Source organism: Dermochelys coriacea, chromosome 2 (assembly GCF_009764565.3).
Source record: "Dermochelys coriacea isolate rDerCor1 chromosome 2, rDerCor1.pri.v4, whole genome shotgun sequence".
In the NCBI taxonomy this organism is placed as follows: Eukaryota; Metazoa; Chordata; order Testudines; family Dermochelyidae; genus Dermochelys; species Dermochelys coriacea.
The window spans coordinates 220,753,630-220,780,915 of record NC_050069.1 but is presented as its reverse complement, the minus strand read 5'-3'; the positions used below and the strand labels follow the sequence as shown (position 1 = coordinate 220,780,915).

General features: G+C 40.1%; 1 protein-coding gene across 4 annotated transcripts in view; it reads right to left on the bottom strand.

Moving 5' to 3' along the window:
* ICA1 (islet cell autoantigen 1) overlaps positions 1-27,286 on the bottom strand; it is a 90,391-nt gene that overhangs the window by 57,958 nt on the left and 5,147 nt on the right. The window contains exons 2-7 of one of the 4 annotated variants that reach the window (XM_038390121.2): positions 20,278-20,323; positions 17,730-17,950; positions 16,880-17,051; positions 13,285-13,357; positions 11,212-11,335; positions 9,404-9,602 (exon numbers count right to left, since the gene is read on the bottom strand). In XM_038390121.2, coding sequence (XP_038246049.1) covers positions 9,404-9,602; positions 11,212-11,335; positions 13,285-13,357; positions 16,880-16,987 — 504 coding nt within the window. In that variant the 5' untranslated portion in view covers positions 16,988-17,051; positions 17,730-17,950; positions 20,278-20,323. The remainder of the gene's footprint in view (positions 1-9,403; positions 9,603-11,211; positions 11,336-13,284; positions 13,358-16,879; positions 17,052-17,729; positions 17,951-20,277; positions 20,324-27,286) is intronic. The other 3 variants (XM_038390122.2, XM_038390119.2, XM_038390120.2) reach the window with 3 other exon arrangements.

The window sequence follows — 27,286 nt, the reverse complement described above, 5'->3', positions numbered from 1 at the left end:
GTATTTCCCTAGTTTGTTTATGAGAAGGTCATGCGAGACAGTATCTAAAGCCTTACTAAAGTCAAGATATACTATATCTATTGCTTCCCCCCATCCACAAGGCTTGTTACCCTGTCAAAGAGGGCTATCAGGTTGGTTTGACACGATTTGTTCTTGACAAATCCATGATGACTGTTACTTATCACTTTATTATCCGTGTTTGCAAATTGATTGCTTAATTATTTGCTCCATTATCTTTCTGGGTGCAGAAGTTAAGCTGATTGGTCTATAATCCCCCAGGTTGTTCTTATTTCCCTTTTTATAAATAGGCATTATATTTGCCCTTTTCCCAGTCTTCTGGAATGTCTCCTGTCTGCCATGACTTTTCAAAGATAATTCCTAATGGTTCAGATATTTCCTCAGTCAACTCCTGGAGTATTCCAGTATGCATTTAATCAGGCCCTAGTGATTTGAAGACATCTAACTTGTCTAAGTAATTTTTAACTTGTTCTATCCCTATTTTAGGCTCTGATCCTACCTCATTTTCACTGGCATTCACTATGTTAGACATCCAATCTCCACCAACCTTCTTGGTGAAAACCAACAAGGAAATTTAATACTGAATTTCTTTCTTAGCTTGGGACCGGTCTCCTCCTTCAAGTCTTTGTCTTCACAGAGTTCTTGTTGCCTTCAGCATAAGTTGGGGAGGACAGAGGTGGCCTCATGATGCCATTGTCCCTTATTTTATACTCTTAATCCATGTCCCTGGAGAGATACTGGCCCTGGCATGTCCTGATGGGTCTTGCTAAATCAGAGCGTTGAGCAAGCCTCATTGTGTGGTGCTTGTGCAACTAAGTCATAGAGTTGGGCAATTCTTATTGTATGGTGCTTGAGCAATTGTCTTTTATTGAGCTGCACATCTTTTGTTTACAATTCTCCTGCTGGTCAATGGTCGTTTAACAGTTGCCTAGGTGTGGGTTACCTCCTTTGTTCTCACTGGGAGTTGCCCACTGCCAGTTCCCCAAACTCACAACATATTTCAACAACAATCATGTAGCAAACTCACATAATTCATATAAATAAATAAATAAATCATGCGTTGAATGAAATTTCACAACCAAATATGAACAATGAATATGGTGGTTAAATGGGCTACTTTGAGGTACAGTGTGTCACAACCACGTCTTGGGGAGGTGAATTACCTACAGCAATGGGAGAACCCCTCCCATCTCTGTAGTAAATGACTACTCTGAAGTGCTACAGGGATGGATCTACAGCGCTGCAGCTGTGCTGCTGTAGCATTTTAAGGGTAGACATAGCCTAAGACTGGAAGACCACTTGGAAACTTCAACTAATACCAAACGCAGCTAGATGCTGTCTACGTTGCAGTTTTTACCAAGGCTGGTAACCAATTAATATCATGGTTAATATCCACACACAGCATTGTTAGTAATTATGGCAGCTGAAAGTGTATTGCCCATTCAACAGGCCTATGCCGGCACAATTTTCTTTAACAGATTCAGCACACTTTGCTGCACAGAAAGTCAAAATGCCTCCCAACTGAATATCATTTGGGAATGTAATTAACATCGGTGCTCCCTTTTCTGGATCCCTCAAAACTGTGAATAAAACAAGGGAAACATCCATCCCTGTAGCACCTCAGTTAGCATCATCCTCAATTTAAATTCTTTTTATCACACTGGACAAAATACTAGGAAAATTCATTATAAAAGCACAATCTTGCCTTGGCAGAGATAATTTATTTGATCTAATAGGTATCTTCTATCTTTATTTTCCGTGATTACCTGTAACTTTGTTTATGGTCCTTCAGCCAGTTTTCAAAACTCCTGAGAGTGGCTTGCTATCCTAGCCAATTTGAATTCATTTTTTTTCAGTAAGACTTCACAAGGCACTGTATCAAGCCAATACTTTAATAAAGCCCAGATTTATTACATTTAATGCAATTCCTTTTTCTACTAATTTAGTAATTTGATTAAAAATATTGCTCTTCCAAGATATGTTATTTATAAACCTGTATTGTTTAGTATTCTTCATTCTCTGTTATCCTCTAAATGCTTAGAAATTTTCTTCTCATTTTTATCAGGGAACAAAATTAGGTTTACAATACAGCAATTTCGAAGACTGCTCTTATTTCAAAGATTGGTATCATATTTGGTTTTCTTCCCATCCTGGTCCTTTGGTACTTCCCCAGTTCTGCATGATACAATCAGACCACAGATACAATAGACCGAGCATCTCTGCTTTCCTCAAGTCATAAAGTGGCATCATATGGAAGCTGACAGTAGAAATTCAGATCCCTTGACATAAAAGACCCTGCGTTATGGTTACTGCAGGCTCCTCTACACCCCTTGAAATGCTGAGAAACCGCAATCCATGAGAAAGAGAGGAAACAAGCCACAAGAAAGCGAGTCCCAGGTTCAGTGGCTCCTCCGCTTAGGCTGGGAGAGGGGACTTTGGCTGTGGGTGGGCTTGTGCTCACCCACTTCCCAGAACCCAACAGGACAAGAAAAGATAGCAAAGGTGTTGGGGAAAAGGTGATGCTGTCCCCCTCACTCAGAGAGCATTAAGGATCAGGTGGAGGGGGAAATAGAGGAAGGAAGAGTTTGAGAGGGAGCACCAAGAGAATGGAGGGGTAAGTGGGAAAGGGATCTGATGTTTGGGAATGTGAAAAAGAGGACTGGAAGGGAGGAGGAAAGAAGGAAAGAATATAAGTTAAACTGAGGGATACAGGAAAAAGAAAGCAGAGAGACTAGATGAACGTACCTGGTAGCAGATGACAGAACGAGGAGTAATGGTCTCAAGTTGCAATGGGGGAGGTTTAGATTGGATATTAGGAAAAACTTTTTCACTAAGAGGGTGGTGAAACACTGGAATGCGTTACCTAGGGAGGTGGTAGAATCTCCTTCCTTAGAGGTTTTTAAGGTCAGGCTTGACAAAGCCCTGGCTAGGATGATTTAACTGGGACTTGGTCCTGCTTTGAGCAGGGGGTTGGACTAGATGACCTTCTGGGGCCCCTTCCAACCCTGATATTCTATGATTCTATGATTCTATGTACCTGAAGAAGGAATGAAACAGTGAAATGAGGACCAACATGACGAACCATACACTTTTTTTTTAAAGTGGAAAACGCAAAACGTACACGGTTGTTTTTATGAATGTTTCTTGCTTACCTGTTTGTGACCAATGGAAATTTATGACTGGGTTTGTGGGGAAGTGGCTTTGGAGGCGCGTCTGGGTTCCATTTTTAAACACAATACAGAACTTGTCCTCGGCCAATTATGCTACTGCAGAAGTTCACATAAGCGCCAGCATGGTTTTGTTATCTTAGCATGAATTCTTTGATCTGCAATGTTCTAAAATGAGTGAAACTGTACCTGGTATTCAAAATATTCCTGGGGGCCTCCCCTAGGACTCACATTTTTATTTTTAGGTCAATAAAGTATCTCTCCTTTATCAATTAGAGAATCTGGTATTCATAGCTTAATGTCCAATACACTCCAGGGTCTCCTTGCAGGCAAGAATGAGGATCCTAATCAGATACAAAAACGTGTGATGTAGTGGGAATAAGGGTGTGTGACTTTTGCGGGGGCTGCTTCAGCTGCCTGCATGGATGCCATGGCAGCCCCTTCATAACCTGAGACCCAGGAGGGGGATACAACCAGGTGACTCTTGGCCCGGGAAGTGAGAAAAGGCCGGAGGAGCAACAGGCAGGGCAGGGGCCAGGCAGCTAGAAGCAAGTCAGTCTCGGCTGGCTTGGGGCACAGAGGAGGGCCAGAGCCCTGGCTCTGGGCTCCTCTTCCCGCAAGATGGACTTGGCTGAAAGTCACTGATTTCTGGGCTAACAAGTTCTGTCCTACGCTGTGTTCCTGTTGACTAATAAACCTTCTGTTTTACTGGCTGACTGAGAGTCACATCTGACTGCGGAGTCTGGCTTCCCCAGGAGCCCCGCCTGGGCAAACTCACTGAGGGAAGCACACAGCGTGGAAGGGGATGCTGAATGCTCCGAGGTCAGACCCAGGAAGGCTGAAGCTGTGTGAGCTTCTTGCCCTGGAGACAGTATGCTCAGAGGGAGAAGGCATGCTGCCCCAGAGTCCTGGTTGGCTTCATTCGGAGTAGATCCAGAGCATAACCCCGGTGACTCCATGACAACTCTGGAGATCTTAGAGGCTTAAGATCTAGGATATATAGGAAGGGTGTGTCTCCTACTGTTTTCTGGCTCCTGTTTGAGGAGATTCTGACCCATTCATAGACAGGACATCAGTTTCCACTGGGCCCAAAACCCAAGCCTATATGCATCCTCACCTTCACAGCTCAGCTTCTCCCTCCGGTTGGATAGAGCTATCTAGGGTTCTAGGCTCTTATAATGGCACCTATCACCGTAGCATCTGAGCACCACACAAGTGCAGGACTTGCAATGCACTTCAGGCAGAGGAATCCCATAAGGGAAGACTACAAAGCTGCACTGCTGACTGAGTCCCTGCACCACTTCTTCCACCTTAAATTTATCTTTTCTCATGCTTGTTTAATTGGTCCTCAAGCTGCTAGGGAAAAAGCGTGTGTCTCAAGCTGAAGGGGAAAGATGAGATAATGGGCCAACCCCCCCGAACCTTACAACTCTAGTTGATGATGGCTCAGCTTCACTGACAGGTCCCAATCTGGCAACTTTGAAAACCCTACTACTCTGGAATGGTGCACTCCAAATCCCAGGAATGAGGGGAAGTGGGATGGAGAATAACAATGGAAGAAGAAGAAAAGAGGTACAGAAAGGAGTAATTTGCTATGTAAATGGATGCACAATGTACATCCAGCCTTGTGACACATAAGATTTCCCTTATAGTCACATAAAGGTCAGCATGAAGTAACAAAGTCAAGAGCCGGTAACTTTGAATCTTCTTAGTGTAAGATGGAACACCAGGTAGATGATTACATTACATGTAGAGCCACCTTAGTGTGCCCATGTAATCTGTTAATTGAAAAAAGGTCAAAGGCACATAAGATTTGTTGAAGTGTGCAGGGAAAAAGTGAATGACTTACTCCTTCTCTGGTTTTACACAACAAGGAATGCAATTGTCTTACAAACAAACAATAAAAAAGGTCATATTTCATGTTATCAATAGAAAGCCACACTCAACCACTTGAGTGCGGAGACTTTGTAGGGCTCAGCATGCTCATGCACCACGGTGCCCCTGCATACAGCAAAGGTAAACGTGTGCCGCAAGTAGCTCTGCTGTTTTGAAAGAGAGCTACAAAAAATGCTAGCGGTTTAACTCCAATGTTATCAACTCTAACAATACTGTTTGGACTGCTGGTCTTTTAGTGTGTAAATCCTGCTTTTTTTGAGGAAGGATATCAAAAACTCATCTATATGAATTTACTTTAGTCTCTGAAAAAAAAGCCACCAGATTTACAGTGGTATATGTATTATATTTAGAATATCATTAGGAAAGGATATATATTCCAAGAAACAAACATTCATATGACCAAGTGATATAAATACTGTCAAAGATGGATTTCTTCACACATTAACTATAAGAAATTAAAACCACAAATGTTTACTTAAGCTTAAAAAAAGACTACTATTAAAATAAATACTGTAGTCTCTTTGCAATAAAAAGTCTGAACAGAAATTTTGAAAACATTTTTAAAATAACCTTCCAGGGATTTGGACTCAACCTCTCTAACTACTTGCATCATTGAATATGCACACAAAGCAAACACTTTATTTTTCCTCTAAGTCGGCACTTTGTATTTACAGATTTTGTTTTTCCAAAGTGCATAAGGTCTTCTACTGAACACATAACTACCACATGATTCTCAGTTGTAATTACATAAATCCCAACTTCATCTAAAAAAAATACAGTAGAACACTGCCACATTATGGCACAATGTAGATTTGCAAGCAAGAGGAGAACAAACAACTACTGCTTTGAGCAGGGGGTTGGACTAGATGACCTCCTGAGATCTCTTCCAACCCTGATATTCCACGAACTCAGCTACTTCTACTGTTGAGAATTACAGTATCTGAACACTAAAACTGTCCATGGAGTAGCACGAGCACCACCATAAATTATTAGATAAAACCGGTCTACAAAAATCTTTAGGCATAAAGCAATCCAAAGTGTTCCCCAATGTTAGCGGAGACAAGATCATTTTCTATAAGAGGGCTAACCACCTTTGAATACACAATGACCAGTCTGTCACAGCAGTTGTTCAGTGTGAGAAGGAACTATAGGGGTACTCAATATCAAACACCTTATTCAAAAATAGGATACATATATTTTGTTGGCTGTAAAATGTAGAGATTTTTGTACTTGGCATTCCAATGTGGTCTGAAAAGTTTAACATTAAATAGCAGCTGGGGATGGGAACGACAGGGAGAAATTAAAGATTTCAGCCTAATAAAGTTTTTAACCTTCTCTTCTGCAGCAAAGTTGGTAAACAGTTAAAGAAATAAACCAACTTGATATAACTGTAACAGACAAAACTGCTTAAAGAATTATACATTTCAAAATGCTTGGCTCCCAGAGGCAGTACTGTAAACAAGATGCAAAAGCTCCTAAAAGCTCTAAGATAAAACATTCATTGCAATTTTTAGAAGTCTTCATTGCCAACTTTGAGGCATAGCATCCTGAGAAGACTTAAATTTCATGGACAAGATTTTAACAAGCTTCCTATAACAACCCTCATTATCTTAACTACTCTCTCTATTTTACAGTGTAGATCTTCCACATCACTTGTTTCCCAAGAAAAGCATAAATCAGGTTTGAATGATCATTACCAATACTACTTTTCAGATCTTTATTCAAACACTCCTTTTATAGTGCATTTCCACTCAATCAAACGTTATACATAAGCAATTAGCCAAGGCCGGAACCAGACTGATTATTTTGCCTGCAAGAAACTGTCATTATAAAAATTTCCCACCAGGCTGGAGGTGAAAGTAAACCAGTATAGTCAAGTATGGCGTACTGGCAAGAGCTGGTGCGCCGTACCAGACCGTCTTCCCCAGGCCAGCGATTGAAAGGGCCTGGGGCTCCTGACAATGGCCGGACCCTGGGCCCTTTAAATTGCCGCTAGAGCCCTGCTGCAGGAGCCCCCCGGGTAGCGGAGGTGGCTGGGAGCCCAGGGGCTCTGGCAGCGATTTAAAGGGCCCAGGGCTCTGGCCGCTGCAGGGAGCCCCAGGCCCTTTAAATTGCTCCTGGAGCCGAGCTGCCGGAGGCCTGGGACTCCGGAGATGATTTAAAGTGTCCAGGGCTCCGCTGCGATAGCAGTGGCCGAAGGGCCAAGGGCTCCAAGCCGCTGGTACCGCAGCAGAGCCCCGGGTTCTTTAAATCTCCCCCAGAGTCCCGGGGTAGCGGTAGCAGCCATGAGCCCCCAGGGCCCATCAGCGATTTAAAGGGCCTGGGGCTCCGCTGTGCTAGCTGGAGCCCTGGGCCTTTTAAAATCATCATCAGAGCTCTGGAGTAGCCACAGCGGCTGGGAGCCCCAGGACCTTTAAATCGCCCCTGTGCCCCGCGGCTCCTGGCCACCTCCACAGCTGGTGGTTCCGACAGTGATTTAAAGGGCTCGGGGCTCCCAGCCACCGCTACTCGACTTAAAGGGCCCGGGGATTTAAAGGCCCCATCTCTTCAGTGAGGCCCCGCCCCCCTGCTAAGGACTCCGGCGTACTGGTAAGTCCTTTAAGTTACTTTCACCCCTGCACCAGACATAATAAAATACAAGTCGGGTGCCCTGGATTTGCAGGCATATCCACATTAAAGAAAAATTATGTCAAGATTTGGGAATTTTATTCCTCCCATCCCCACTGCTATTGTCACAGCTTGCATTCACAAATATTAATATGAACTAGGCCTGCTAATTCTTTCCTATCAGTGTTTGATTCAAGTATTAACCCCTTCCCCGGAAACCAAACAATATATTGTGTGATATGATCATATGAAAACACTTACTTCATCTCAAAATATTTCCAGTTAAAGGAGACAGACAATTAGTTTAAGGCTTCAAGGAGAGCAAGTTCTCTTTCACACAACTTTCTTTGGAGCAGATATGTACCAAAGTAACTTCAAGATCTCAAGCCAATGACCTACAATATTTTGCCATTTCTGTTATTATGCCATTTCTGTTTACATTATAAATGAATTTATTCAGAGTGTAGGTCTTGGCCTGCGATCCAGAATTCTGCCCCCTCACTCAAATCCAGATTCATAACAGTAAGAATACTACTAGTTCTACATTCTATAGGGAGAACAGACACCAGTCCTATAGCTATGACTGTAAAGACCTCCTAAGAATGAATTGACCCAAAGGAGATCAGTATGGTCTACACTTAAAACTTATATTGTCATAGTTATGTTGGTCAGCGGCATGAAAAAGAAAAAAAAAATCCCTGACTGACATAGATATGTCAGCAAAACCCCCAGTGTAGATGCGGCTATGCCAACAGAAGAGTGCTTTTGTTGGCATAGCTAACATCATTCTGAAGGGTGGAGTTTCTACACTGACAGAAGAACTTCTATCTGCATATGCTGAGGCCCAGATTTTTAAAGGTATTTAGCTGCTGCTGCATACAGTGCTGTTAATGGGATTTAGGCTCCTCAGTGCCTGAATCCCTTTTGAAACGCTGAGCAGAGCAATCAATGTCTAAATACCTTTAAAAATCTGGGCCTGAGCCTACACTAGGTTCAGCAATGCTGACATAAGCTCTGTAGCACAGACATAGTCTAAGTAACTCCTACACTCCTACCTTGAGGTGTGATATCTTTGAGCTAAGCTTTTCAAGAGTGAATAGTGATTGAGTACCTTAGTTTTCGAGTGCAAAACTTGAAATACCTTGAAAGGGTCTGATTTTTGACGATTGAGTGCTGAGCCCTTTCTGAAAAAGCAACCCTCTAAGGTTTCCCAAATTGAGTACTGAAAAAAGATAGGACACCTAAAGAAAATCACTAGTCACTTTTGAAAATCTTGGCCTTTAACCAAGCCCAAACAGTTCAACTCAGCAACAAATATTATGGAATTTCTATTAGTCTATACAGAATTTTCATACTTTCTAGTAGCATCAATCTCTCTACCACAATTGAGTGCAGACATATCTCCTTCTCTTAATAATTCAGTTGTTTCCCTCAATAAAGTATATATTATATAAAATACAAAAATGTATTCTAATCAGAACCAGGTAGTTAAGAACTGTGATTTCTTGCCACTTTCTCTCCCCCTTAGCCTCATCACCTATGAAAGATATAATATTCCATATCAAATTAATGGGTATTGTGTCACACAGAAAAGATCAGTTATGATTAAATTGCATCCTCAGCGCTGTTGAATGTCTTCCTCATAGGAATCAAAATCATGCTTCTCTACCATTTATCATGCTTTCCCCTCCAGCAAACCACAGGAAACATCATACCTTCCTAAACTTCTCCATCTGCTTGTAAAGATCTGGATCCAATTCTTGAGAGACATCTTTCATCCACAGTAGCGCTCCTCGGTATTCAGTCCGATACTGTTCCATTCGGTTTACGGTCAGCCATGTATCTGATATAGCCCTATATCTAAAAGTCTCCACTTCTTGGTATAGTCTGCACAAAGGAGTACGTAATGCCAACCTTTTTTTAAAAAAACAAACAAACAAACCCCAAAACATATTTTGAACTGATTCATAAAGATAATAGTTGTTGCTTTTTTTAAAATAGCAATCAAACAAATACACACATCCTGGAGCCATTTCTAAAAAGTGTGCAATGGACATGTCAGTCTAAAAGAAATTTACTGAAATGACTACAACATGTGAGATGGTCTAAAGACTCATTTGGGGTCACAAGTGAAAAGGATCTCTTTACATCTATGTTGTGCATGTTTTCTGCACAGGTGTCATGATTTTCACAATTACTTTCAGCTTCTCAAATCAGTAACAGAGGAACCTTTCAGTGTATTTTTAATTAACTGCAAAATTTATTAGTGTATGTATGTCAATTAAAAAGGTTTAGACAAGTGAAATTAGCAAATGGGAACTACATTTAACAGTCACAAAACCAGTGATAAAGCACCTGTTACTAGCCACATACCACAGATGTACCAGGATTGTAATGTTAAACTGCATTTTAGGTTAATGGTAGGGTTAAGAATGTAACCTTGATATGAGCAGGTAACACTGAAGTCATCAGTCAAGCAGATAATTTATCTGAGTTTTCAAAGGAATTTGAATAATTCCGTTTATTTTTAGAAAGTTTTAAGGCATATTCTGCCATACTCTCAGACCCAGCATTATGGAGAGGCAGTTGGCAATAACAGCTCCCCCACTCACTCCCACATCCTCCCTTTAAACAGGCTCTCAAAAAATCCTACCCACTACTAACTTGCCCTTCCTACCTCCAGCTGCTGCCTTCCCCTGCCTGTAGCCAGCAGCAGCCTCACGGAGACACATTCAACAGCCTACTAGTGGCGTAAACAGCTTTAAAATCTGCTTTAAGTAGCTACCTGTGGATTTTCTTAGCATAGGGGAATGTCTAGTTAGTGTAGGGCTGGCACAGCCAGGGAGCTGCTACATCTGGCTGATCTTCTGTTACTGAGGTGACCAGAGGCTGATGACACAATAACGTGCAGTACTGACTTGTTAGGAGGAGGGTGGGTCACAGAGGTGGAGGGGAGAACTAGCAGACTGGGCAAAGGAAGGACATGTGGCTCTCTCTTTATGTTGGCTTAAAAAAAGATCAAAATGTTGATTCTGGCTCAGAATATTTATAAATATAAAAAAGTTTTCATATGATACAGGATTACTTATGGGGAACTGGAGCTTTGGTGAGGGGTTAAGGCACATTTACTGGAATTCTAAAAGAACCTAGTTTGCCACAGGCAAGAGTTTGCATAATTGGATGCATGTCAGATAATTAGCTAAAGAGGGATTTTCAAAAACATCTAGACTACTTAGGAGCATAGTCAGTGGGATTTGTGTTCCTAAGAGACTTGTATGCTTTTGAAGATCCCACCTGTGGCTGTTACTAGCTGTGCTAACAGTCAAATTCAAACCTAAGATGAACATATCAAGATCCCAATGTTCAGCATGTGATGCTTCATTTTGAGCCAAGCAGCCACACTGTTCAGCTCAAAATGGAGTATTTTCAAGCCAGTCATTGAGGACACTGAAAAAATGTCAGAGCACAAAATTTGGTCCAACATGAACGAAGCCATGGAGTAACATTACTGAAGCTGACATACCTTTGTTGAGAAGAAAAGCAGAGGGCCTTTCCTGTGGCCTGCATCATTTTTCCTGCTCTGGTTTTATCCTGAGAACCCTGTGATCGAAGAAATTTCCCCAATTCATTTTCTTCCTGAGACAAAACTAATGAAAAAGGAATGAATGGTCATATATATGCAATGTAACAGGTTTTCAACTGTTTAAAAACGTCAACAGCAAAAACAGGGTAACAAGTCACTTCAGATCCAAGCAGCACAGCACAAAAAAGGTTTTTCCAATTAACCTTCATGCAGTTTCTGCATTAATGAAACAAAAGCTCAGATTCACTTGAACACACTTGTCAGTGAGTTTGGTGTACTGTAATAAGAACCGCAAAATGATCTCTGGCTGAAAAGCAACAAGCGAATGTGCTATTTATTGCTTGAATAAATATATTACCTTGGTGAGATCATATGAAGGAGCCTACTGTGGCCTGACAATATTTCCCGTGGTAGGTGTTTGTTTTTTTTTTTTTTTTTTTTAAGCTCATGGAGCCAGATCCTAAGTTGATACAACACAGCATAGCTCTATTGAAGTCAATGTTGATTTATACCAGCTGAGGATCTGGTCCCTTAAAATCTCTCTCCCCTTTTCTATTATTGTATTATTTAGTTGGGGATTTAATTCTTCAGAATAAATGTGTGATTTTCTTTTTAAATTAATTGCTGGATGGTCTGCTTACTGTATGATTCTACTAGTATTTCAAAAGCTGCATAGTTTAAAAGACTTTCCTGTTGTATTTTCTGGGGGATTGGAAGTGGGAATGTTACTGGATACTTCTGGAGTGGAAGTAAGTAAACTGCATTTGGTTGTGGCTTTAAACCATGCCAGAAGTTCACAGCCACTTTCATCTCATGGACCTCCTCCAGATCAGCTGTCCCCTGCAGCAAGCACTTTTTCCTGCCCCCCCCCAGATTAGAACTCTCCACACATAGCTCCCTGTCTGCCATTCTCTTGGCCATCTGCATGTCAGGTCATGCAGACTAAAACAAGTGACACGTAAAGGAAGAGGGACATAGTCATTATTGTAACTGAAATATTGTTCTACAAATTATATTTCTAGATGTCAGCAAGGTAGGGTGACCAGATGTCCCGATTTTATAGGGACAGTCCCGATTTTGGGGGCATTTTCTTATATAGGCACTTATTACCCCCACCTCCTGTCCCAATTTTTTACTCTTGCTATCTGGTCACCCTACCTCAAGGGGCCCTTGTTAGCCAAATCCACTCTATGCTCACACTGCATTCTAATCGAGTATGTTTCTCCCTATATAATCTTCACACAAAAGACTTTACTTGGGTCATCACTGCTACCATGAAACACTAACTCAGATATATTAAACTATTGTGTAACTGCACTTTTCCTCTACATCTTGAGACTTTTCAGAGACTCTTTTCTTGTGCGGTGGGTGGAGATGGGGGTGGGGTGGGAAAGTACCTACAACACTCTACAGAATAGAACCAGCCACCCCCACCAGTGTGGATCTCTCCCTAACTAGTCCCCCATTAGTTTATATTCTACCACAGACCATAACCCACCCTCCCCAACATGTGGTTCTCTGATCTGCCACTCACGTGGCTATCCACATGTCAGGGTCAGTTTGACTATCAATTCAACGTCATGGCTGTGTTGTGTTAAGACCACCATTGCTCCTAATGCATACTAAATTCACGTCCATACCTCAAAAGACACAATCCTCACCAAGAAAATCAGATTAAAAGAAATTTGGAGTTTCTAAAATAAGCCACTTCTGAATTTGGGTAAGTCAAGTAGTTAGGGCTTGATTCTTGAACGCTCTCCTATCTCCCGTAGGTACTCCTGTCTATCCTGGCCTAGTATCACACATGCACAATTTCAGGAGAATTGAGGAAGCTTTGGCCAAATTAGGAGGTTAGTGTCAAAACTGGGTTTATAATGGAAGGTTAGCTTCAAATTTAACTAGAATGAAGAGAGTAGCATTTATCCCATGATCATCTTCACTTTGTCACACATTAGTTACTTTCATATTGCAGACTCACCTCTCTGCTTAATTACTGTAGTTAGTTATACTTACAACAAATTCTTTTTTGATAGAGTTCAATTGCTTTAAGCAACTCCATACATGTTCTCTGAATTGAGTGGAACAGCTGAAATTAAACATAAAACAAGCTAATTACAAAACATGCAAGAAACATTCTAAAGAAAAAAACAAAAACAAAAACAAAAAAGTATTTGTTCTAAAACAAATCTGCATTACTTTTAAATTTAAAAAAAAAATCATTATTTCCTTTTTAAATGTGCTGCTTCTAATACCCTCTCATGCTTGAATGTAAGATTTTCTTTCGATAGCCCTTGTCATAAGTTCAAATTGTTTACGGAAACTATAAACAGATCAACAACGTACAAAGGAAACATAAGAAAAAACAGAACAAAACAATTCTTTGTTTTTTCAAAATAAAGTGACAGTTCACCAAGAACATGTTTATGTACACACAGACACAAAGCATCTTAATTGGAGTATACGATATAACACAATGCCTACTAGCTTTCCAATATAAGGCCACAGTCTTCAAAGTAGTCCATGGGTGGTGGAAACTTATTGACTTCAGTGGGACTCTCTACTGGCATAAGGATCTATCCCTGCAGATCACTTTGCAGGATTGGGGCTTTAGTTTATAAATCAATAGGGCAGGCCATTGATAACAAAGAATGTTCAACCTGATCAGTTTTGTTTCTGTTCCAGTGTAGTCACACATCAGAGACATAAATTTCATAGCTTCAATTATTATTATTATTATTTCTATTATGAGAGCACCTTCAGACCCAACTGAGATCTGGGCCCCACTATGCTAGGCACTATAAAAAGCTATTTTAAGAGACACTCAGCACACAATTCATCATACTTAAACAAAACTTCAGTCTGGCTTACTATACATTTAAGCAGTAAACAGTCTCATCAAACAGGAAGGGAGACAAAAGAAGTTCAAGCAGATGGAAAAAAACCAGCATGGAATATCCTTCCATAAGGCTCTGTGTCTCCTGAATCTCAGTTGGAAATGTTTTTCAAGAGGGGGACTGAACCTATAAAAAGGAGAGAAACATCACAATGGGCCCAGTCACTATCTCCCTGCCCATGGCATTCTCTACGACTGAAGCAACAAAGGAAGCCTTCGTTAGATTCTGGAAGTAGGGGTGCTGACCTTGAGGGTTTGGTCAATAAGACTGCTGAAAGCTTATGGTGAGAAAATTTCCTTGAATCCAATATAGTTTGTTAAGTTAGGCACCAGTCGCGTTTTATTGTCTTGTAATCACTTTGGACTTTTATGCCTCATTACTTCCACACACTTAAAATCCCTCTCTTTGTAGTTAATAAACTTGCTTTATTGTTTTACCTAATCCAGTGTGTTTAAACTGAAGTGTCTGGGAAAATCCATTTGGGATGGCAAGTTGTGTGCATGTTGTTTCTATTAAAGAAACAGGCTTTATATAAATTCGTATTGTCCAAGAGAGGGCTGGGTAGTACAAAACATACATCGCTGGGGGAAAATCTGAGACTGGGAGTGTGTTGGTGCCACCCTGCAGTATAATCGAGACTGGTAGGAGCCAAGGTGCGTGTGACTGGTTGGCTACAGCACACACAGAGAAAATAGCTGGCAGTGACGTACATACTGGAGGGCATTGGTGAGCAGTCCAGGCTGGAGGCTATAGCAGCAAGGCATGGTATACTAGACAGGGAATTCTGAGCCAGAAATTAAAAGCCTGCAAATTTTATTTGTCGATAAATAAATGTGGAGGCTTCAGCATGGCAGTGGGAGATCACCCTGCAGCCCCTACCTCCCTCAGGACATAGACTCAGAGTGAAGCTGTGCCCGACCCTGACACAGTGCAAAGGCTGGGCCTGCCCCAGAAACACCCCAGTGCCCTTTCCCTCTGTGCCATGTGCAACAGGTGTATGCAGGCAGGCTCAGCCTGGCAGGGGCTTAGTGTGGGGCGAGAGGGTTCTGTTTGGGGCAATGTGGGAATGGGTAGCTTAATGGGGTATCTGGGTGCACAGGGGCTCCTTGGGGGGGTACCAAGTGCCAAGGCAAATCGGACTTTGCAGGGGGGTCCAGGTGAAGATGGCTGGGGCTCAGCAGGGGGGTCTGGGTGTGGGGGCTAGGTCCTGGGGAAGTGGGGCTTGGTGGGGTGGGGGTTTGGTTGGGGCTCAGTGGGGCTGGGGTTCAAGGGTGGGGAACTCAGCGGGAGGTGGTCTGGGTCCAGGGGTGGGGGTACAGATGCAGCAGGGGTGAGGCTCGGCGGGGGGGTGGGGTCTGGGTGCAGGGTCTGGATGCATGGGGGTTGGGCAGAAGGGGGAGCAGCTCCCCATACAGTGACCCCTCTCCCCACGGCTGAGGAGCAACTGGGGCAAAGGGGGGAGGTGTGGAGCTTCCTGCAGCTGGAGGGGTTTCAGGGGGTGACCTATCTGCTCCTTGCAGGGGAAGAGGAAGTATTGTCCTTCCCCACCCCCAGTCCAGCAAGGACTAGCACTGAGCCCAGCACAGGGTAGGAACCATCAGCCAGGGTGTCCTCAGCCTCGCCCCTGCCCCCCACCTCACAATGATTTACCTCTCTGCCAGCTGCTCTGGATGCCCAAAATGATGCGCCTGTGCTGCTGGGGAGGGGCGCATGACCGCTTTTGTGGCTTCCCTTTGCTTTCCCATCAGAAAGTCATTTTTCTGCAGGAAAGCAAAGAAATCTGCAGGGGACATGAATTCTGCGTGAGCACACTGGTGCAGAATTCCTCCAGGAATAATTGTAAAGGACAGTCCAATTTGGAGGGCAGGGGTGACACAGCTACTCAGTCTCAATTGTATCCTGATATGGCACAGTAGAAAGACACGTTATCAAGGGTTTCGGGCCTAATATTTGTCCTGTCTTAAAATAAGTTTAGTTTTAGAGGGGGAAAAAAAAATTAATTGTAAAAAGCCAGTAAATATCTTATATTTATATAGCAATTTTCAACCAGCATTCAAAAGACTTGGCAGACTGTGATCATTCTGTGGCATAAGCACTACACAACCGTTTGAATAAAGAATTTATCCAAATTAAAATTACAGGAGGAACAAATAGATATAAAATAATTTCCCAAGTTTTAGCAACCTTAGGGTAAAACCTGGCCCCACTAAACGAACAGAAAAACTCCCATTGACTTCAGTGGGGACCAGAATTATATATTTTGAGAGCAGACAAAAAATTATTTGTTTAGCTTCACCATTCCATTGAGGAGAATTTTTACAGCCACCACAATGATGATATTTTATAAACATCTTTTCTTTGAATAATCTGCTAATTCAGCAGCAACATTTGAACACTTTTCCAGTGCTCTGCTGTTTTGCATGGTGAGAACTGTAAAACGTTAATTGGTAAGCAAAGTACTGCTGAGGGGAGGTTGGCTGGTTTGTTGGGTTTTAAAAAACAAAACAAAAAACACACCACATATTTAATTGTAGTGGATAACCAAGAGTGCAGTACTCCCACCCCCGCCCCGCACTCACATTGCACATGAGATTATACACACAAATACAAAGTATGGTACACATACATATGTACATACAAACACAGAGACTTGATCACATTATCAGATTTTCAAAGAGATTTAAATTAATGTCTATTGTAAATTCATTACAAACCTCTAGTTTTGCATCCAGGTCTGCATCTGAAGCCACAACATGTTCATCTTCCTTCTTTCCTGTGACTTTAATAAGGGTTTGTTTTGTTTTCCAGTATTTTTGCTGCATTTTATTGACCACAGATTTTTCCTGGCTTTGAGCATACTGGTCATAAAATTCCCTGGAATAACTGCTGAAACATTTAAGAAACAAAATTACAATGCTTGATTAAATAAAAAGAATGAGGCTTTTAAAAAATTTCAAACATTTTATTAGATTTTTAAGAAGTATCAAGAAAAAGAGGGAAAAGGATATATATGTTCTTTATCTGTGAAACTATATACTAATTATGAACAAATACTTGTGGTTATGAAATAAAGGTGGGTTTGAATAAAAACCCTAGACTTGAAAATTCCTGCAAATCCTGCCTGAAGTTGCCATTAATGCTCATCACTACCAAATATGCAGCAAATTATCTAATCCCTTTTAGCTGAAAGAAATATTAGCATGACAATATATTCATGAATATTTCCAGTCTCATTCTGGAAGCATTTAAACCATTTCCAATTTGAATGTGATAAATTGGTAGTGTTGCCAATTACCAACATTTAGTAATGAAGAATTCTTCCAATATTATAGAGTGATTTATTGCAGATACAGTAACTCCTTACTTAACCTTGTAGTTATGTTCCCGAAAAATGCAACTTTAAGTGAAACGATGTTAAGTGAATCCAATTTCCCCATAAGAATTAATGTAAATAGCGGGGGTTAGGTTTCAGAGAAATTTTTTTTTGCCAGACAAAAGACATTATATACATATACAATATAAGTTTTAAATAATTTTAAAAACACAATGTAATACCGTACTCACCAATGATGATTGTAAAGCTTGGTTGAGGCAGGGGTTTACCGGGGTAAGGGCGTGGGGGCTTGCCCGCTCCCTGGCAGGAGCATCAGGTGGGTGGAAAAGGGCAAATCCCTGAGCCCCGACCCCACTCCCCAGCAGGAGAACCGGGCAGGCAGAGTAAGCCAAACAACCTTATAAAGGACCTTTGCGTGACTTTAAATGAGTATGTTCTCTAGATCAGCAACCTAATAACGAAACAATGTTAACCGGAACAACTTTAAGTGAGGATTTACTGTACGATAATGTCTCAGTTTGTGTTTTTATTTACTTGTTCTGTACTTGTTTTTGATTCATATGTCGGGAGATATTTAAGATGAAATCCTGGCCCCACTCAAGGGCTGCAGTGGAAAACTGCCATTGTCTTCTACAGGTCCAGGATTTTATCCTGCAAGTCAATCTTGTATCTAAACAGATTGAGTTGCAGAGAGGGATGGGGCAATCTGTAGAAGAAAAAGTAACAGCACCCCATCCTGCTCAATCTGCCAAGCACAAAACAAAGTCTGATACTCCAATTCTATACAGTACAAAGTCTAGATGCAGGAAAAATGGATGATGCTCGATTGTGTGCAACATGTACACTTTTCCCAGATTATTTTCCTTCAGGGGATGATTCTGCATCTCTTTTGTAAACTTACTGAAGTTGTAGCCGAAAGAGCAATTGCATCCTCCTACAATTCCTTTAACCATATGAGGCACAGAAAATTTAGCTTCTCAATATAACACTGATATGTCTGATGAACAGTTAATTATTAACTTCTGTGAAAATGGAATCCCTAATCCATAAATAACTGAAAAACTACATTAATTCTGCAAATGTTTTAAAGCAATGGGTTTGCTAATATTAAAATTATGTCAAATTATTATTCTAGAAGAATTTAAAGAGACTGAATCCTTGTGAAAAAAAATAAAATATGTAGGCTCAGTTATGCCCCTACACGATTCATAGTTACATAGGGTTTATATTCACTAGGAAATTTAATTGTATGACATCACTATATTATTTGATTTAATCATTTTTTAAAATGTATACAACAGAGCACTTTGTCTCTCACAAAAACATTTACAATAGAGAAATTCAAGCATCTTATTCAACCTAAACATTGACTTGTACAATTTGATTGCAGATTGCAAAGTAAAAATAAGGTTTTCAATTACTTTTTTGCTGCAGCACAAATTACCCAATATATGCAAAAACATGCCAAATCCAATTTCACATGCAACTCTTTGTAAACTAACTGCATACATATTGACAAGGGATAGCACATTAAGTCAGGTGAAAGGTGTAGTATATTTTATGATGCAGCAAATATCAATTAAAGTATTTTTAAACTGAGGATCCAAAGAATCCCCATCATGCAGATCTACATGAAGATAAGAATTTTCCAAACAGATCTCTTTGGAGAACCACGATCTTAATTCTCAAAGTAAGTCAGGTTTTATCTATAACAAAAATGACAATGTCCATTAAAATTATTCAAAATAGAAATGATTTCAAAATCACTTCAAGGAAAAATGTGAAATTAAATTCAACACCCAAACATTCATAAAAACAAACATTTTCAAAACATATTTTATTAAAAGGACTAAATGGGAAATGAAAGTTTATAATTCATGTTTTGCGATACCTCAAGTCTCAGACCAGCACTGTGGTCAGAATAGGCAGACCATTGTGCCTCACTAAAGTCAATGAGGCAGTACCTGAGCAGATCACAACATAGGATCAAGACCCCAGTGTTTCAGCTTACATTCCTACTTCCTCTGAGGTCAAAGGGAATTCAATGGGTGCACAGTTGGGCTACAAAGGTCATATAACAAAAAGGAAAATTGATTTAATAAGTTATGGTTTTAGAGAATTCTTAGATAATAGTCAAATTTTGAAGAAATCCGGGGAATATAACCCCTTATCAATTTCTTAAATACAATGGAAAAAACTACATTTTTAAATTGAACTTTGAGGAAAAAAAATTACTCCTGTTTATACATGAGATTTGAACATAATTTTTAAAGTGTACCTTATTTGAGGAATTGAGTGTTGCCCATATATTCTGTAGATAGGATAACTGAACAGAAAAAGCCTCTGTATTTATAGGACACTGTTTTTGTGAACAACTTTAGTCAGTACTATAAATTGTCAACCTGGATATTATATGGTGAATAATCATGAACATATGTTTAAATTTTACAATCATTTAACAAAACCTAACAACAATTATAACTAAAGAAGTATCTACTTTAGTTATAAAGTTAAATGATGTGGACAAATCCAACTCTGTTTATAAAAACAGAAGATTAATAACTAACATATTTGTTTTTCATCTTGTCCATTCATTTGTTTTTCCATTACTTGCTCACCTGACAGTCCTTTTTCCCCCCCAATCTGTCCTTACTGGGGATTTTATGTCAAAGACTGAATGACAAAATATAAAAAGCATGGTAATTATTGACAGCAACACTTCAGCATGTGTCTTCTAATTTTATTAGTGAGGCAGGTTAAAAATATAAAATTACTTACTATTTATGGCTATCCATGTTTCTTTATTTTCTTCAGACACTTAGAACTAAAAAAAAAATAGATATGACCACTTAAATTGAATTTAAAATAAAACTGAAATAAGCTCTTAAAGTAGATATCCAGCCATATATACAAGTATTATGTTTACAGCATCCTTCTTTCCATATTGTCCCAAAATATTTCACAAGCTATGGACCAAATGCTGCACTCATACACACATGGAACTCTCATTCAAGTCAATGGGGATCACACCGAATGATAAAAATGTAAAATGAAAGGAACCTCAAGTAGTTACCAAGTCCAGCCTCCTGCACTGGAGGCAGGACCAAGAAAACCTAGACCATCTGTGACAGGTGGCTGTCTAACTTGTTCTTAAAAATCTCAAATGATGGGGATTCCACAACCTCCCTTGGAAGCCTATTCCACAGCTTAACTACCCCTATAGTTAGAAAGCTTTTCCTAATATCTAACCTAAATTTTAATTGATGCAGAGTCAACCCATTACTTGTTGTCCTTCCTTCAATGGACATACAGAACAATCGATCATTACCCTCTTTATAATAGCACTTAACACTAGGGATGTAAATACCGCTTAAAAATTAACTATTTAAATGATTAAAAATACAGTATGCAGTTTAAATGATTAACCGATTAAGTGGCTGGGGCTGATCCTGCCGGCCAGCGCAGCTGGGGCTGGGGCTGCTCCGGTCAGTGCAGGGCCACTGGGGCTGCTCTGGCTGGCTGGCCGGCCCGAGGTTGACGGATGAGGCAGTTTAACTGGTAAGACTAATGCTTTCCGGTTAACCTTTACATCCCTACTTAACACATTTCAAGACTTATCAGGTTCTGCCCAGTCTTTTCTCAAGACTAGAGATGCTCGGTTTTTTTAATTCTTTCCTTGTAGTTCAGGGTTACTATTTTTTTAAAGCTTTTTAGCATTTTTTGTCACTTTCCTCTTTGGACTCTTTCCAATTTCTCCACATCTTTCCTTAATCATGGTGCCAGAATTGGACATCGTACTCCATTTGAGGCCTCACAGTGCTGAGTAAAGTGGAACATTTAACTCCTGTGCCTTATATACCACGCTGCTGTTAATACACATCAAAATGACATTAGTCTTTTTTGCAACGGCATCACATTGTTGTCAATCCACTGTAATATCCAGATCCCTTTCAACAGCACTACCACCTAGTCTAGTACTACCACCTACCTGATTTTGTAGTTGTACATTTGATTTTTCCTTCCTATCTGAATTACTTTGCACGTGTCTTTATTGAATTTCATCTCGTTGATTTCAGACCAAATTCTTTAATTTGTCCAGGTCATTTTGGAATTCAAATCTTGTCCTCTAAAATACTTGTAAACCGTCCTATGTATGTTTTATAGACAGTGCTAGTAGCACAACCTATTCATATGAATACCTGACTCTTCCCGTTGAAAGACAAATGTTTTCAGTGGGCCTGTAACTTTGCCAAGCGTTTACCATTCAGGCTGAAGTTTTACGTACCAGGGTCTGCCTCAGGCTGAATATTTCTGAAAAGTTGCAGTCAAAACAGTTCAGCTAGTTCAGTTTCCCAGAAGGTGGGTAGTGAAAAACACACTGTTTTACCCACATTAAAGAATTCCAGTGATCTTTTATTTAAATACTCTAGCGCCTCTATACTTTAGAGCAGGGATTATTCCAATCAATGGCTGCAAGTAACCTACAGGGGGCCTTTACACAGCCCTGTTCTGCAGGGGTTGAACAGGAGGATCCAAGCAAAATGTACTTCACCAGCCCCCCTATCCCTCACAAGTAGATCTTCTGCTTCCAGTATGAACCAGTACCACCGTAGTAGTGCTGCAACAAAGGAGCCTCCACAACTGAGGAGGATGGGGCTGTGTTTGGCCCTTAGTGCAGTGGGTCCCCAGTAAGGAGTTCAGAATAAAAAACTGATCGGAAACATGTGCTGCAGGGTTTAAAAACAAAGTTTCGGAGTGAGAGATGGATCCTTGTGAATGGATTTATTTTGTTCCTTTCAGATCATCAGAATTCCCTCCTTCCTTTCAGATAAGGAACTGGGCAAAATGATCCATGAATTAATCACCTCCTGGAGAGGTCACAATTCACTGCATTTGTACTACCCAGTGGAAGTAGCAAAGAGGCTCCAGCTTCTGCAGAACAGGGCAGCCCAACTTCATGGAGGAATGAACCACCATAAACCCATCACACAACCCACCAAGTCAGTTATCCTCCTCTGGTACAATGCAGCTAACAAAAGAGTGCATGGCAGCTGGAGATAAAGAGTTCTTGGTTGAGTTCTTATCTGCATAATGAATTACTAGAGGGAATCTGATTAAGAAAGTCTCACTATACTTTTACAATTCACTGCAAGGCCCATCTGTAATCAAAGTGTTTTAAAATATACAATCCACCCAGGCAGACATTCCTAGAATCAGGAAATGGTAATGAGAAGAAAACCCTCTGAAGCCACTATGGATGTCAACTTGCAGATACATTTAGTTATTCAAAGGGGACACATTATAGTGATATAAAAAGAACTAAGATTAATAGATCAAATGACATGTTCTCTTGGGAAGTCTCTAGAAATAACATATGTAGACAGCATGAAATGTGGAGAATAATCCAGCAAACCCTACTTTTATCTTAAGGTATTGTGTGAAAACAGAAGATGAATTCACATGCCTGGTAATACCTGACCTCTGGCACCAGCCTCTTGGTTTATCATACACTCATGGTTCCTGATCTGATACGACCCTGCAAGCACTAAGGATCTTCCACTCCCACTAAACTCCCTCCTCATCTGCACTTTAAACCAATCACTTTAGTCCTTCCTTATCTGCATTTTAAATAATTAATTATCTAGTCAAATTTTCAGCCAGCTGCACAGCAAAGAGAAATTAATTGTACCTGTTCTAAGTAGAAACAGTGAGAATCTTGCAAGTACAGTATTTTGTAACAAAACAAGAAGCACTGTAGTACCAGTAATAAAATGCTAGCGTTAAGCAAGTTCTATTTTTAAGAAACATAAGAATTATGGATTCCTCTCCTGCAGGAGGAGCTAAAGGGGAGGAAATCTCTGCAAGGTTCCTCTCGTGGAGATTTGTCCCCGATTGTTCCATTGGGAAACCAGGGCTGTCTATGTGGAGGTCCTGTGCCCCTGCACCAGCTCTGTGCCCCTGGCATTCCCCTCCACAATTCCCTGAAAGCATGTTTCCAAAAAAATCAAGTAACCATGGCTTCTGCAGCCAAGAGGATCCTCATTGCAAGTGGGGATGGTGGGGATGTAGAAAGGACAGAGTGCATTCCCTTCAAGTCCGTCCATGAACTTGCATAACCAACAGGTCAAGGGATAACTGACAGGTCTTGTTGGTTCTATTTGGTTATTTTCCCCAAGTAGTGTAAGGAATACAGAGCTGCCTGTTGTGCTTGAATTAGTGAAGTAAATCAACCACTGTAAGAGGAAAAACAGAACCACGAGCTCAGCTTGCGCGGTACATACAGAATGAATGACTGTTTCAAAATACAATGACCCAATTCTGCAATCTGATCCCTGAGGGAAGAACCATAAGCCCATGCAGAGCCCACTGAAGCCAGTGTGGATCATCTTGGAGGACTGAGAACTAAATTTTTAAATCTCCACATATCCTAATGATTTGGGATCTTAAACAATACTTTTACACCCTATATAAAAACATTGCTGTAAGACTTCTATTGTCATGCAAAGTATTTTTTCCCTTTAGCATTACACATTTCGTTCGTTATTGGGAAAGGAAAACAATAAATAAATAACCCATTCAATTTACTTTGGATATCCGACATGTCAGGATAGTCTTGAATTGTTTAGCCTGCCAACTTTAACTTTTGTGAGGAATACTGTATTATATCATCTCTCAGAGGGAGGTACTAAGGGAGAGACTATATTTTGCAGGCAACAACATCTAAAGAATAGTCACAACAGCAGATAGCTTTGTTACTGCTATAAAGAAAAAAAATGGAATAATGTTGTCTTAAAAGGTTTACCAAATGTTCAAGGCAGCACAACATTTTTCATTTATGCTTCATACAGAATTTAATTTAAGGAAAGATTCTATACAAGAGAAATTATTTCCTCATAAACAATATATGAATAACACCATTATAAAAAATCAGCTAGAACTCATCTAGAATTCTTAGCTATTATATGTATATGAAAACTAGATTTTCAGGGTTCTCTCTTGGGCTTTCCTACAGTACCTACCACCATAGTACCTAAGGCCCTGATCCTGCATACACACCCATGTTCAGCTTTAAGCACACAAAAAGTTCAAGTTAATGAGACTATTCATCCATGTGCTTATCTTTAAGCATGCAGGCGTACGAAGGATTAGTGCTTAACTGCTGAAATTGGCTCCTTTTCTTCCTCTTATGACCACCTTCGGTCTACGCTTAATCAGAAACAGAGACACAACTAAACTCCATATTCTTACAGTTTACCCTCAGCTTTGCAGGAAAAGAGATTACAACTGCTTCCTTTAAAAAAAAAAAAAAGTTGCTTCATTAAAAATAAAGCTGAAGGAGGGAAATGAGTTCAGGAACTAGGATCTGGAAAGAATGGTTTCTCCTATCCAGAAGAGACTCCCTTTTTTTCCCTGACTGCTTTTACAAATACATCTTATTCTGTTATGTCTTAGAAATACCACAATCTCAGACTAGAGGGGTCTCATGGAGTTTTTGTAGAACTGCTCTATACATTATAGGACATTTCTCCTCATTCATACCCAGTACTGGGGACAAGAACCTCCCCATGAAGCCCACTGGGACCACTTCCCTCTTCCACTCTAGGTATTACTGGAATTTTCCACCATTTCTAGTTCCCCCCACCTCAGGCTTTTGATGCACAAGTGGCAAAATTTCATATATCTCATAAATTCCCCTCCATCCCACCCTCCCAAATTTTTCTGGTTGATTTTCTACAACTTTGAATTGATTATCTGTCACATCTAGTTTTGTTGTTAAAGTTTTCCCCTTTTGTCTCTGAAGTAGTAAAAGGCTGATCTCATCCATTTTGTGACTAAGCAATTTTAGGGAAGCTCCAATGCTGTGCTCCCTTCTTCTTTTCCTGGATACTTGAGTTGTGGGAAGGACAAATATCACAGTGATAAGTGCAAATGACCAAACATACGTTAGATTGGTGAGACCATGTAATTCAAAACTTGGACTCTAGGGAATTTGAAGAAATGAGGATCATTTAAGTTTACTCACTGGCATTTTATGGCACTGTCTACAAGCCTGATCTGCATATTCTTACTATTGGGTTTAGTATCCACTAACATGACTTACAACATTAACAATGTAAGTGCTCGAGGACTATCTTTTGTATTACTAAAAGCATCAGTCCCTCTTTCATTAAGTTTTAAATCCTCAGTAAAGGCTTGTCTACACAGGGAAATTGATTGTAATTGCTGTTGTCGAATAAGCTATAAAAGTCACCTCATTCCAGAATTCAAAGATGTATAGCTCATAAAGCTAGAAGGAACCCCTGTGACCACCTAATCTGACTTCCTGCATTACACAGGCCATAGAATCTTCTTGAATTAATTCTTGTTTGAATAATTGAAAGTGCACTATTACTGAGGAATGATGCGCCTTTTAATCCAGGACAGAGTGTGCACACAGGGAACTAGTCCAGAATACTTACTGAAGAACAGCTTATTCTAATCAATTTCCTTGTGTAAACAAGCACTTATGAATGTAGTAACCAGGGGCCTATTTCCTCTGTGGACCCTCTTCCTTAGGGATATACCACCTACCATTGCTACTGCTTGATGCCACCCTTCCCCTTCCTACCCCAATAAATTTTAATTCACACTTAACGCTATGTGTTTCTCTGTAGTAAATGTCAACCCAACTCCATATTATTACTACTACATTATGTCTGGAAGAAGAAGAGTTTAATTTCTAAACAGAAGTGCCTCCTTTTTTTGGTTGGCAGAACTGGAAATGTTGGAGATCTCATGTGTTTGGGCTGCAGGGAGAAGTGGAAATTTGGCACTATGTCAAAGTATCTCTGTTTTTCAATTTGCAGACAGACATTTTTGGTCCCTGCACAACTGCAGGGACCACTTTAAGTGTCAAAATTCTTCTTTAAATACAAATGATTGTAACCAAGGTTGTGCTGATGCAATCTCTCAGGTACTCCAGCGTTCTCCCCACAATGCCAAATCTGATTATGCTTTACTATGTGCTGTATGCCTCACAAATTATCTTACAATAACAATTATAAGATTGAAAAAGAGTGCTTCAGAATTCTTAAGTCTTTTTTTTAAACTCACAAGTTTAAATTTATACATTTTAAAGTATTATCTTTTTTTCCCCAAAACCTAAAATTCCACGTTCCCTAGGCATGGAACATTTTTTCAGCAGAATTACACCCCCCTGAAAACCATGGTTTATCTCAGTAACGCTGATAAAGGTGTTATATATAGACATCACACTCTCTAGTGTAACCAAGTACTCCTTTTCTTTTAGTGTAACCAAGTATTTCAAACGTAAGTGCAGGCATATTCCATTGGCAACAGAATCATTTGCAAACAATCGTCCTTTCTAGATAATAATTAACTTTCATAGAGCATAATGTACAACATACAAATAGATTAATACAACACATTAAATAGATATTTCAGTCTAAATGATATTAACTTTGCCATCGCTGCAAGTGAAATAGTCCCTGCACAAAAACCCAGTACATAATATCCCTTTGCCCTTTTACAGCACCTTTCATTTGAAGAGCTCAAAGCACTTTTAAAATATACATGAAAGCCTAACATGACCATGAAGGTAGGTAAGTAGCCATTTTATAAATGGGTATACTGAGAACAAAAAAAACTCAGTGGCATGTCCATCTTCATTCTGCACGTCTATGGCATAACTGGGAACAAAGCTCAGTCCTTCAATTAAGTATATTTAAGAACCTCTAATTTCTCTGAAATGGCTATATAACATTCTTTAGTAATACATTTTAGCACT